Consider the following 14,843-nt stretch of genomic DNA (forward strand, 5'->3'; position numbering starts at 1 on the left):
CATAATTATTGTGTGATTGTCATAATGCTTTTAACGTTTTTATCTAGACATTCAAATCACTTGAGTTAAAAAGATAGCTTAAAAGCTCGGTAGAGTGTTTTAATCATACCTTATTTTAAAAAGGATTAAATGTACTATGATCGAATACGCCTATGTGATGTTTAAGACTGTGTAGTAGTTGGTCAATCCTATCCTACTGTAGTCAAAATACTGATGAAGATTCGATTTTGATGAATAATGTTATCCAGAAACTGTTGGCTTTGCTGAAAATAGGTAGAAATCCTTTTCATAACTTTCAGTATAAAGGACTACCTCTCTTTATGGAACACATAATTGGACTTCAACCATGTCCTAGTGAGAGCAATCATTTCTATTTGTTTTACTGGACATAGGGAAGTCACGTCAGAAAGACTTCTTAGATATCAATTCGGAGAAAAAAGGGTTAGGAATGCATGTAGTAAAGAATTAGATAAACACCTAGTTAATCGCATAGCTTGGAATGATATCCAAGTAACTGTAAATACTATGGTGACATGAACTTACAACTTTAATCGAAAGGTTAGAAAAGACATCTACTGACTTGATAGATACTCGAAAACTCATCACAACAGACTCAAAGAGTAATGAAAAGCGACAACAACCCAAACGTAAACTAGAAATGTTTGTGTAATGATCATAAATGATGGTGGGTAACGAAATAAAAAGAGACGGAAAAGGTAGCTGCTATAGTAATACTAGACAACCATGCTGACTTATCAATAAAACAGAATTTAATAAGCCAGCTGTTAAACTGTTTCGGAGGAAGATGGAATAATTACTGGCTTTCAGTCCAGAAGATTTGACCAATGAGCAAAACTCCTAAAAGTTGTCAAACTCTTCGTGAGGTTATTAATATTATGTCTAAGTTGAAGAGAGAAAGAACGGCTGATCTTGATGGAGTGGTTCCTGAAATCTTTAAAGTGGGTGGTTCAGTTCCAGCTGTCAGATTGGCTGGAATATTAGCTTAAGTTTGGGAAGTGGACGTAATCCCATATAATCATTCTAGTTTATGCGAAAGGACAGAAATCCTCTTGTAATATCCACAGAAGAATCAGTTAGCCTAATGTTGTACCTAAAGTATTGGCCTCTATAGTCATCCGACGCTTATTCACTGCTCTAAAACAGAAAAAACCCGAGAAAACCAGATTGTTTTCAGACCTGAATAGGAATATATTAAACAAATATTGACTTCTCATCAGGTTTTAAGATACTGGTAAATTTACCGATATTCAAATATAGTTTTATTTCTTGACCTTAAGGCATCGTTCGACTCCATTGACCAAGAGGTTTTCTTGTAATTTCTGTCGTTGAAACACTTCCCCAAAGAGTGCATAAACCTTGCGAAAGTTCTTAACTTGAGTACTGTTCATCGACTCCGTTTGTATCGAAATCTTACTAGAATTGCCAATCTCAACTAGTGTTCATCAGGGTTGTCCACTTTTTATTTAGCCAACTTATAGGAATTCTTTTAGAGATAGCAATTTCATTGTCTGACTTTCTAGGTAATCAATCTCCCACATAGAGGTTCACTTTACTACTTAGAATATATAGATAACGCTGTCCTAATTTAGTGAAGACGCTGACAAAATGTAGTCTTTTAATCGATTTCAACAACAATAGAATATATTTGGATACAAGTGTTTTACTTCTCCTTCTGAATGCAAAATTTTGCTTCAGTCAGGACTAGTTTACATCAATGTTTGAACAAATGATGCGTAGTGAAACAATGGAGTCGCTTGACCATTTCACTTATCTTGGAAGTCTGTTCAGCCCTGATGGGTTAGTGTCCGATGAAATCTCTCTATGAGTTCCGTAAGCTCACTTGACCTTTGCCAACTTGTTTTACTTATGTGGAGGCGAAATCTCTATCTCCCAACCAAAGGGTCTGTATATTGCGTATCAGTCTAGTCTGTATTACTGTGACACATGACCTTTGAAAATAAAAGACACACATAAGCTGAAAGTTTTTGATCCTAAGTACCATTGAAACGTTACTCGCTTTTCATGGAGCAACTGCGTCAGCAATATTGTGGTTAAACATAGCTTACTTGGCAAAAGCTGCAAATCGGCTGAGAAAGTTGGAAATCTTCATCTCATGAGGTGGTTAGAATATGTTTTACGTATCCCTTACCACTCCGTACATCGGCGAGCGATGTTTCCTGGTGTATATATATGTAATGTTTTGATCTTATTGATTACTAGTGATGAATATTAGCGTGAATTATTTTCAGCTACTCGTTTTGTTGAGCAGTAAGTAAAGTTGTTTTGTTATACAGAAATTTTTATGTAACATTGATTGATTTCTAACCTTATTGTAAATTCAAACGTGTATAAAATTACTATACTCAGGTTAGATTTGCGAAATTGCAATATAAACAATACAGAATTTGAAAAACTTCCAGAAGGTAAAATTCCTGACATCATACTAGTTTTACGCCCCAGCCAGTCGAAGAATACACCTGGGGATAAAAACAATGGACCAAGCAAACGTAAACGCATTCGAAAAAATTCATTGAATGTAACAGATTCTGAATGTGATACTTCTACCCAGGTAGTGCATGCAAACTTCTCATCATCAGAGGATGAGTATGTGTCATTCAGCGAGGATGACGAGGATAAAACAGTTGAATTTTTCGATATGGATACTAATTTTGATGGTGAGTGTTTTGCAAAAATCTCGCAAAGTTATTTGTAAATTTATTGGTTTATATAGTCGATAACTACTTGTTAAGTTTAAGTAAATTCAGATTTGATGCACCTAAAAATTGGTGTTAAGAATATTGTATTACAAAAAGATGTTATAAACCAATTTTTTCGTATCTCTTCACTATATTTTTGATTTGTAGGTTAGTAGTATAAATAGTGAACTTTTAATTGTTTTGTCACAGGTTCAAATTCAATTTTGTCTCAATAGTTATGATATTGCCTTTATCTCTAACCTGATAAATATGATATAAACTTAAACAATGTTCCTCTTGCTTAACTTTCCGTAGTGGGATAAGTTAATGTTATGATCAATTAATGTAACTCAGTTATTCACTATCAAATTATAGACTGTAATTGGTTTAGTCTCACATCTGACAGCCAATCATAATACCGATTATTGCAATCATATTGTGTAAAGTTATGTTGGTAACATTCGAAAACTAAGTACATGTATAAAGAATATCTACAAATCTCAGACTGTTCTCTCTGTCTATATATCTAGTATTCAATAATGAATAACTCATGAAGTGTTTTATTCTTCTACCAGTACTTAGCGTTCAAAAATAAATAAAATACAATAAATAACCTATTTATGTTAAGTCAGTCATACACAACGTAGAATCAGTCACATGTTCCCATCATTTCAAGTCGCCCCACCCCATCAACACAGCAAGATAAACTAGTCAAAGGAAATCTAAGAGTTGTAACGGTGGTAATAATATTAGTTGTGGTAGAAAAGATTAAGTGTCAATGATACGATCCAAGAAAAACATTTAGATTAGTGGAATAAAACATGGGAAAAAAAATTATAAAGTAATTTAGAAACTTAGGATGTAAGAGAAAGCAAAGATTAAATTCATCCTACACCATGGCCATTGTTTTTGAACCATGTCACCCAAAATCTTTAGTCATAGGTTACGATAATCGCGTGGAGCCCAACCATGTAGTCTGGACCTACCTACATGGCTCAGTTCTATATTCAGTGTCCTCACAGACTGATACTATATCTTGGTTCTGTCAACGCTTAGCTTTCCTTTTACATACTCTTACACCAACCATCAAGGTAGTCAGTATTTGGACAAACGTCATACACATCTTAACCATCTCAGTTGATAAAGATTCACTATTTCGTCAATCAGTTTCTTGAGGTAATGAATCTTCCATCGTTTTTAAACAAGTTAAATTACATTTATAGCTTCTAGTGTATCTTACAGTTTGTGTAAAATGATTTCTTGTCTTAAATGTAACAATGATATTTTTGACAATTTAAATGATGATAAACAGTTGTGAACAAAATTTCTCGTATTTATTTATATAACCCATACATTCAAATTGTGCACTTTTAAATACTACTAATACCTCTTTTTCTCTTACTCTTCATAGAACTCAATGAAGAAACATCATTAAATTAACCATAGTTTCATGGAACGTAACACAATAATGAAGCTCTCAGAGGTGGTGTATTCATAATCAACTGTTGTATTGATTTTGATTTTTATCGATATTATTTACGGATAATTTCTCATAAATAAATAAATACTCTTATTTCAATAACAATTTTGTTTATATCAATCATATCATCACTGCGTTAAAGTGATTCATCTCTTTTCTTATCTGAATAAGGTCATGTTGTAGTTTGTTTTTATTTAACGTTTGTTGAACATTGCTGTTGCTTTCTTTCTTCTTTCTAGGTTAAGGGCAATGGTTACAAATTTTGTATTTGAAGTAAACATTCAAATATTTCACAATCCTATTCAGTATTTAGAAGACCTGAAACAATAATTCAGTTTATTTCGTATGAAAACTTGCAAATAGCCATACAGTAGCATAGGAAACAAGCATAACTTATATTTCGCAATATCTTTAAGTGAAAAAATTTCGTCTATCGCAGGGATAGTGTTTTGTCTAGAACTTGTATTCTTGCTATACTGCGTACAACTTGGGCATTCGAACTCAGGTTAGACCACAAGACGAGCGGAAAAAAAAATTTATTCCAAACCGTGTGGTACAAAACACTCAGGTATTTGTAGTTTTTAGTAAAAACGAAATCATCATTGTAGTCATCCAATCCACATGCAGTGATTTTTAGTATTTGTCCTATCGGGCAGGTACACGTGGAGATTCTGTAATTTTTTTCCAAAAGATAATTGGGTGGATTGTCGTCAGCTCTTTCAGAGCTTCCTCAAGTTCACTGGGGGCCGTTACTACACCTTTCTTGTGTAGGACTTTCTGCTCCAGTTCACTTGAAACTTGGTTACCGCATTCATCTTGGTGTCCGTCACGCTTGAAGGTTGTTCTGTCTTGGCCTTTCGTCTTTTATATCTTCTGCTTTCGTTCTCCTTACGGCTTTTTTGAGATGAATCTATGAGCGTTTGAAATAGGAACCGGCTTTATGTAATCGTTATTCCACCATCCCTTTGAATTTGATTGATGTGTCTTATATAAGTCCCAACACTTCTCCAAACTAAGTACAGTAGTTTTCCAATTTGACATCCAAGAATACCTGGTTCCCATTTTCTATTACTTTGATACGACTTGGTAAGTACCATTTCACTCACGTTGCAGCTACTAGTGACCGTCCAGTACTCGCTAGTATATTTATTTGTCTTTCTGGGTAGCAATATTCTGTTAAAGACTGTTCAAATGTACACTCAACTGGGGGCTTTCCTTCTGGCACAACCGGATCGGGTTTAACTATGTAGGACACTAAGAAGTTACTAACCACTTTGCTGGAATACCCTTCCCTCTCTCATTAATCAAAGTCCTTATCGTATCCACCAAGTTTTCTGCCTGGTCATTCGACTCGGGATCGTACGGAGGAGGTTGTAGATGGGTAATGCCATTTCCGCTGCAGATCCGTTTAAAAGCGAATGACATGAACTGAGTACCATTATCAGTTACTAATATCTCTAGAACCCCGAAACAAGCGAACATCCTTGAAAATTTTCTTATTGTATTCTCTGACGTCGTGTTCGGCATATCGTATATTTCCGGCCAATTCGTCAAAGCATCCACAACAACCAAGTGGTTTCTACCTTTTATTAGACCAGCAAAATCAGCGTGTATATTTTGCCAAGGCCTGTCCGGCAGTTGGATGAGTATGGTTTTATTATTGTTTGTAATTATCTAATAAAACCCAAACTTTATACTTCGGTTGTATTTGTGATCGTTAGCTTTTATCAATCTCATGTGACAACGTGTTGTAAAGTAATAACGACACTTAGGCAACAAAATTAAACGTTCGTGGCGTTTGCTATACTACTGAGCTCGCAAAATTACGGGTAAAAGTCTAGTGTCTTGATCACTGAGACTACAATCTCATAATTTTAGTTTTATGCAAACTTGTTTACTGATTTACAATTAAGCCGAGTACTCAAACAAAGAAAACTACTGACTCTCCATCTTTAGTCTGCAAGGCGTAATAATTAGCGTTTAAAAAGTGTGAGTTGTGGGGAAATTCAAACTAGCTACCTTCACATTATTGGTAAAATCATCTACTAACTGAACTAGTGGACCCAAACTGTTAATCGAATCTGACTCACTAAATATTTATAAAAAAATGAATAAATGTATATAGTAATCAAAATTTAGGATATATTTAAATTATGTAAACTGTCTTTATTATTGACATTAAAAACAAATACAGAGATATGCAAATCAAACGACTTGATCGAGAATCATAGCTGGTTGGTTGCTGACCGGTGTTCAAAATGATCTGTCGTACCTTTTTTCATTCGTACACGTCAAGGTTATTTTGTTTAAATCAAGATAACTTCTACTTACTAATTAAGGGTGGAACATTTTCGAGAAATTCGTCCGAAAAATTTCCAGGTGGATCATATCTGCCAACAACATAAATACTATGACGATCCTTTGACCAAGCTCTACCAAATCCAGCTGTTATAGTCGACTTCCATACTACTTGTGTAAAATGTCCTTTTGAAACAGAAACATTAAAGGGAAGGGCTTCAAGAGTAATTGTAAAGTATGAAATACACTCGAAATTCAAACGTTGCTAATTTGAAGATCATTTTATCTAGTTGGAAGATTTCTGAGAACTGAGGTTAACTCTATTTCGGATTTTACTAATGTTTTTAGTTACTACCCGTACTTTTTCAATTAATCCGAATATAAATGATCAGCTCAACAACCATTATATTCCAGTTACAACTATCGTAGAACGGAAATAAAGTATACAAGTATTCTGTGACGTGCCAGTAATTCCCATAAATCATCTAAACTCTTCTGTTCAAATAGAAATTAAAAGACTGGTTATTATTAACTAAAATGAGCTTGATTCTGTCCATGTACTTTTGCATTCAGTCTGCAACGACTGTGTTGCTTGTTAGAGCCAATTTTTAACTGATTTCATAACATTCCTTATTTGATCTGAAAGACCCACTTCTATTTAGACAGCTTAATGGTATTTTCATTCTATCTCTATGTTTCTAAGCCTGGTACTCAAATGTATACACCGTCTTCATTTTGCTTATTCATATCCTTTTAATGATCAACTAAGTTACTACGACTAAGACTCACTGCAACTGATGGGTTCGCTATGGAACAGTCGATTACTACCCGAATAACGTATCCGTTATGCAGTGCCAACTGAGTACCCCGAATTGTCTGAGTTTCTTCTTCCCTCTCCACTGTAAATACTAATATAAACTGATGACTTGGAAAATGATTTCCTTCAGCAGCAATATGATTAACATGGATCTAACCCCTAAAATGAAAACGGAAGGCATACTGATTGATCACTTTGATTAGTAAGTGCATAAAGCTTTTTGATACCATGGTAACTAAAACTATCCAGAGAGATTTCGAATAGTATATTACATCTAACTAAGTAACTTCAGATCCAGCATTATGTGTATGTCTGTTAACATGTTGAACCAAAGTATCGACAAGCTAAGTTAATGAAAGCTTACCACAAGGGAATTGATTTTCCCTCTTGAAGTCATAATCTTCTATTTCTTGATACCATGTTTTCGTAGCATCTGCGCCTATTTGTTATTTTTTTCAAATCAAGAAGTAAATTTTCAAATCAGATTAAAATAAATTCAAAATTGTAATCAAAGTGAAATTCACTGGATACATTTGTTTACATCTAAAATGACTTGAATGAAACTGGATCCATTATGCCAAAAAATTAATTCCATCGCTTTTTTTTCAAGGAATCGGTATCCGTCAACAATGATTTTCAAGTTCTGACCTGTCTGTACCTGATTTAGTTTCAGCAGCTAGATGGTATCGCTCGCTTTCACAAACAGTTTGACTCAGATCCTAATTGGTTAACAATGATTACAAAAAGGACATTGTATTAGGACACCTCAATATGAACCAAAGTTGTCATTTGATTTTATTTCTTAAAACTTAGTCACATGTAGCTGGAAGTAGTATATCATCAACGAACCACTTATTGTATTTTACTTAACTAAATCAATGGAATGATTACATAGTTTCAAGATCATCGTTCTAATTTTTGCTAAACAGAAAATGATGCCTTAGAAGTGGGGTTTGTGTTCTAGTTTTTCACGGAGTATTGTTTTTGCGTAATTCATTCACGGCCACAAATCATGACTGGTCCCATAAAACTAATAAAGAACCTTCAAATTCGAATCGTAAGTGTTACTTACGTAAAATGTTTAAGCAATTTATACACTTGAATATCTGTGTTATTGTTTGGTTCATAGATGGATAGTGAATTTTAGGGGTTGATGACGAATAGTTTCTGATATGTTTTGTTTAGGCTAAACCATTAATCTAATATCATTCCAATAAGAATTAGTATTTTGGAGAATAGACTCCACAGAACCAATGAAAACCATCAATGTGAATACTCCCCGTAGAATTCGAATAAATTTCTCCTCAAAATTAAGATCGAAGCACTGGAACTAAAACGGCCAAGAGAACTATAAAAGGTTGGATTTGGAATATGAAGTATGAATTAACGAGTGATTGATTTTAGTTAGGATTAATGGCGGGTTCTTGAAAATATTCTGCATGAGTATACTACATATATGGGGAGGTAACCTGACAATTAAGGATACTTCCATGGTCTACTTTAAGAATGATATGCATACCAAAGTAAAACAAAGTTTCTGTTATCTCAGTTCAGTCTTGTTGACCTATAAAACCATTATTAACTCTCAATGGGATAATACTTTGTGAGTTTCATTGGCTATGATTGACATCTGAATTGTGACTTAAATTTGTTATTCCTAGATATTCTGCGCAAACGAAGTTGTTATTACTTTTCTGTAAATTGTTTTTATCACTAATCACATTAGATTTCATTATCTCGGCCCCATTTCGTATGTTTTTATCAAGTAAACTTGACTCAGTAGTTGAAAACTTTAATTGAATTAAGATTAATTCGGTTGAAATGTAGCTGGCTTATTGGTCACGGAAACTAAACAATCTTGATGCGTTTATGCACTAAGCTACTATTTCACAAATTCAGTATGATGAACCAGATTACTTCTGTTCTCTTCTATCATCCCCGCTAACTGAAGAAAGAAGTTCAGTTTTGTTTTGAAGATTTGTCAATCGAAAACCCAGAATCATGAATTTACATTCGAATTTATTTAATTATACATATCGATTCAATGATTAGTAATTACTCAATTTAATCACTGGGTTATTGTCACTATTCACAAAAGTCACAGTAAATTAATCAATACATGAAAAACCAAATAACTAAATACATAATAATTAATCGAAACAAGTGTAAATCAATGAAAAATCAATTTAAATCGATATGAAAATTTTACGTTTGGTTTTCTTCCTCATACATTTTATTTGTGAATTTCATATTAACAACAAATCTATTCAACTCATTCCTACTTATTTTACCTGTTTTTACCATTAATTAAGTTTTATCATTTAATTACAGTTTTGTATTGTCATTAACCACATTTGCGTATATTTTAACCAATTCCTCTCATTATAAACAAAGATGGACAGTAGCTAGCAGTGGAATCCAGGATGAGCATTTCGTCCTATTTGGGACTCGTCAGCCGGATGTGCCTGCATTCAGAGTTGATGTTCACTCTGGGACTCGAACCCAGTACCTTTCTCTTCAAACGCCATCGCGTTATCCACTCGACCACTGAGTTCTGATAGCCACTTGCTTGTGCAATAGGATGAAGTTTAAATTCAATTGGTATTATTAGTTTGAATCTTTCCATTGATGTTTTAGGACTGCAACTACCAGTTGTAGTACTAATACTAATTGAGTTTAACTATATAGTTGGTTTATATTACAGTGTTTCGGATTATTAGAGTTAATATTCCATATTGCAGAAATTTCATACCCATTAATGATAGAATATTTTACTTTAGATAATTTAAGTAACTCATTGTATCATTGAAAAAGAAATAAAGAGAACACAACGACAAACATTTTCTTTTTGAAGAAATCATTTACTTAAGCTGTAGAAGAAAACAAAAAAACTTGACTAACTATTTATCCTTGACGATTAGGCTAATACACTGTAATAACACAAAAAAAACGACCAACCGCTTCAGCTTTGACAAATATTCATCAAAGATGGATTCCCACATAAATTCATCAGAAAAACTAAAATTTCCATTTTGTGACAATACATATCGACGAACTGAAAGAGTACAACTTAATTATTTTGATGTTGTCTGGTAGTAGTATCAAATTCATTCATTACGCCTGTTACTCCCAATGCAGCATAGGCCGCTGACCAGCATTCTCCAACCCACTCTGTCCTGGGCCTTCCCTTTTAGTTCTATTCAATTTTTGTTCATTCTTCTCATGTTTGTCTCTATTTCTCGGCATAATGTGTCATTTGGTCTTCCTCTTCTCCTTTGACCTTCAGGATTCCATGTGACGGCTTGTCTTGTGACACAGTTAGGTGATTTCCTCAATGTGTGTCCTATACACTTCCAGCTCTTCTTCCTGATTTCTTCCTCCACTGAAATCTGGTTTGTTTTCTCTCACAGTAGGTTGTTGCTGGGAGTGTCTGATCAACAGATCCGAAGTATATTGAGTAGATAACTGTTAATAAACACCTGTATCTTCTGGATGATGACTTTCGTACTTCTCCAGGTTTCCAACCCATACAGTAGAACTGTCTTGACATTTGCATTGAAAATTCTGATCTTGGTGTTGGTTGACAATTGTTTTGAGTTCCAGATGTTCTTTAGTTGTAAATATGTTGCTCTTGCTTTTCCGATCCGCGCCCTCACATCTGCATCAGATCCACCGATGATGCTGCCCAGGTATGTAAAGGTTTTCACATCCTCCAAAGCTTCTCCGTCAAGTGTGATTCGAGTGGTGCATGTTGTATTGTATCGGAGAGTCTTGCTTTTCCCTTTGTTTATATTGAGACCTACTGCTGCTGAGGCTGCTGCTACACTTGTCGTCTTCTCCTGCATTTGTTGTAGTGTGTGTGAGAGTATCAAAAGTTGAAGATAATAAATTTAAGTAAAGTTTATAGATTTTAAAACTTTCGAAAATATGTATGTTTTTTTATGTTCATCCGATGTCAGAGAACTTTATTGAATCCCCATGCTTTAGAAAACTCTCAAAATAGTAGTTACTTGATATGTGCTACCACCTTACCTCACAAACACTAACACCAAGCTACATAGGTTTCAATGGATTTCACTACGGAGAATTAGATCGATCGTGTCTGCATCAACAAAAAATTTAGGTCCACGGAAAATGTAAAAAGAAAAAGAGGAGCTAGTGTAGATTTAGATCATCACCTGCTGGTAGTTAAGTTAAACTTGAAGCTTACGAAGTTCGACAAGCAGTATTACGAAAGTTTAGTGCAGTTCACAGATCCATTCCAAGTGAAGACTGATGTCAAAAAAGGTGTATTCTCACACCTGTTCTCTTTCTCCTGGTTTTTGGTCGGATTAAGATTTTGTAAGCAACTACCCATGAAAGATACTTCAAATCCATTAGTCGGGGACCATTAACAGTAATCTACTCTGCCAGTAAACGAACTGGCTACCAATTAAGGGGGAAATTAGAAAAAGATGCTAGAGGTGGATAAGAAAGACTCAACAGAAACCATCAAACTGCATCAAAAGACCAGTCCTAAACTGGATTCCTTCAGGGAAAAGAAAACGAAATAAACCGAAGAACACACTGAGCCGTGAATTGGATGCAGACATCAAGATCATGGATTCCACCTGACAAAAGCTGGAAAGGAGAGCTTAGGAAAAAGTGCTTACAGATCATTGGTCGGTCGCCTATTCCTCAAGAAGAGTATCAAGCTTAAATAGGCAAGTAATAACCATTTAGGTTCAAGGATCACGATTATCAAATTTACACTTCTGAACTCAAAGACGGACATAACACGTATTTTTCATCAAACTAGCCCCCCCCTAGTTTGAGCAACTCGACAATGTTACACTTTCTATGATATTAGGCAGATAAAGGCAATTTATGGAAAGCCTTGAACCTTGATTTCATACTTGTTCATATCCAATCGCTAACCATTTAACTAATTGGTAGCATTACCAGGTATAGTATGAATTTAAAAAATTTTCAGTTCTCTCAATATGATGAATACATCTTACTGATAAATTATAACTAGTACGAAATCTACTTCTAAGGATTGCCAGTAATTACTTTTAATCAACTAACAGTTTAAATTTATATTATGTCGAATGCTTAAGCTCTTTTCGATTTAAGAAAAAGGTAGATTTTTAAGAATAATATAAAATTAAGTTTAGTATCAAAATATGAACATCCTATACAATATATTCCAAATATCTAGATTGTACGTTATGTTATGATTTATTCTTCTTAAATAATGTGTTAACAGTTATACAAGATATAGTCGAGATGCTGGTCACCGGGTGTTTATGTCGATGTGACCAATCTATACCAGTAATTTGAAAAATCTAACACAGAAGCAGACGCAGATCAAAGTTAATGGTTTAATATCTGAAAACCTTTATCGAAATTTTAGTTAGTGGGAATAAACTAAATGTGAGTACTAACTGTAGTCAAATCATTATGATGTAGGTGATCTGGTTGATTATAACAGATTAACTAGGCAAATAACTTCTGATTATGGGTATAATTACCAAAGTCTGACTGTATAATTTCAAATAATTTGGACGAGGTCCATGCTTCATTTAAAAACTAAAAGACATGAAAACGATTGTGTCACATCCCACTGCGTCTACCAATTTAAATGTGTGTGTGGTCACACATACACATAGGGAGGAGCAATCGTGGTCTGAAAATTAGGGTGTGTGAGCATGTACCACCAAAATGGTTGCAGAAACAAATAGAATCAAATTACCCAATAAGAGTAGAGGATAAACATCCATCATCCTCTATTACCAAATACAAAATCGAAACAGGCCATAAGATTGATCTTAACTTGACTTTTGTGGTGTTGTATAAATGTATAAAAGGGCGTATACTAAGGTTTATTGAAGCCTTAGCCATACGAAAATTCAAACCCCCTTTGTGTATTCCAAAACAGTTTGTTCTCACCTTAAACCTACCCTAGTAATATTAGCTTATTATCCAGAGTGATAAGGTTTCAAATTGTTTTCACGGTATTATTATTATTATTACAACTATTATCCTTGTCTCCTATTACCTCCATTTCCAGTCTAGTTGACCTTTTATTATTATATATAAATGTTCTATCGAAATTTGAACACTGTTTAGATTGTTATCAATAAAAACAAAGATTTACTTATGCTCTGGAGAAATGTCCTAAACCGAATCACGAAAAGTCGGAAATTTTATTCTCTACTCATAGGGTTACTATGATTATATCATCGCTTCTATTGTTAACTTCTGATTAGTTTGATTAGTTGAATCAAAGCTTTTTCAGTTGTGATCGACTTAGTTTGACAAGATATTAGCAAAACCACTAATCATTTGAGTAACCTAAATGTTTTTTACTATCACTTATAAACATCTTGTAAATAGTTATCGATATTGTGGTTTTCAGATTAACTGACATGGTTTCTGATAAGACCCACTATGTAGTTTAAATATGTATATACCAACTCTTTTTGTTTCAATATTCATCGTATCTATTCATTAAATAGGTCCAGTAATAAGACATTATTTGGTTATAGTATTGTTTACACATAAACACTTAGTGGTGTTTCGGAAAATCCCATTTATTGGATTATATCTTGGATATTTTTGATTGAAATTCATAAAATACTACTATGCTGGTTAGATGTTATACTGTTTATTTAATTAAACTTCTAAGAAACTTGTTTTTAACTATGTAAATACTAAAGTAAATGCTTCCTGTTTTAGATGTACTTTAACGGAATAACTACGAATATGTGCTGTATATACATACTTTTATAATAAGCTGTTATATTCCGAAGTGAATTATGAATGGTAACTTTTGAGAACTATTTAAGGACCAATATGATACGTATATTTCCTATTGTATAATTGTTAAGTAACTAAACTATTTATATTCATGTCCCCCATATTATAAGCTTTATTTTGACTTATGAACTATTGTCATACGATTTACCGTTCTTGAATTATGCCCTGTCTATCACTTACTATCTCCCCTATTCACAACCACATTTAGCTGAATCTCGTACAGATGTTATTTTCTATTTTGTGGTACAATGTGGTCTGTTTGATTGGTATATAAATTCAGTATGTTTGAAATATAATGATTCATACTGTAGAGGCTGAGATTGGTGTTGTGGAGTTAACTGACTGGGCTAGGCAGAAGCAGGACTGACAAGTACTCTAGACTGCTCGTACGGGTTTCGTATGTCACTGGTCCGATCGATAATTCACTGCTCTCTCATTGGCGGCATCGTCACATCATATGTAAACAGGGCACTCAGGCACTCAATATAACAAAAGCTTGTAACATATCATGAATCATAATATTACAATAATAGTATATTTTTCATTTCATCTGTTCTTTTGAGAAACGAAAGATATTCTCGATGGAATTCATGCATCAATTATGTAATGTAATAAAAATAATTTCAATAGTTGAGATCATGAGTTAATTGAAGCTAGACCACCATGGAAAACCTGGAAGCACTGGACGGCTGTTTCATCCTATTGAGGAGTCCCAGAATAAGACGAAACG

General features: G+C 33.9%; 1 protein-coding gene across 1 annotated transcript in view; it reads right to left on the minus strand.

Annotated features, from left to right (window-relative positions):
- Positions 1–6,520: 6,520 nt before the first annotated feature.
- Positions 6,521–14,843, minus strand: part of Smp_163400 (venom allergen-like (VAL) 17 protein) — a gene marked incomplete at both ends in the record, with an annotated part of 11,519 nt that continues 3,196 nt past the window's right edge. The window contains 2 exons of the mRNA XM_018793281.1: positions 6,521–6,681; positions 7,677–7,751. Of these exons, the coding sequence (XP_018647809.1) occupies positions 6,521–6,681; positions 7,677–7,751 (236 nt within the window). The remainder of the gene's footprint in view (positions 6,682–7,676; positions 7,752–14,843) is intronic.

Source organism: Schistosoma mansoni, chromosome 1 (genome assembly GCF_000237925.1).
Source record: "Schistosoma mansoni strain Puerto Rico chromosome 1, complete genome".
Classification (NCBI taxonomy): domain Eukaryota; kingdom Metazoa; phylum Platyhelminthes; class Trematoda; order Strigeidida; family Schistosomatidae; genus Schistosoma; species Schistosoma mansoni.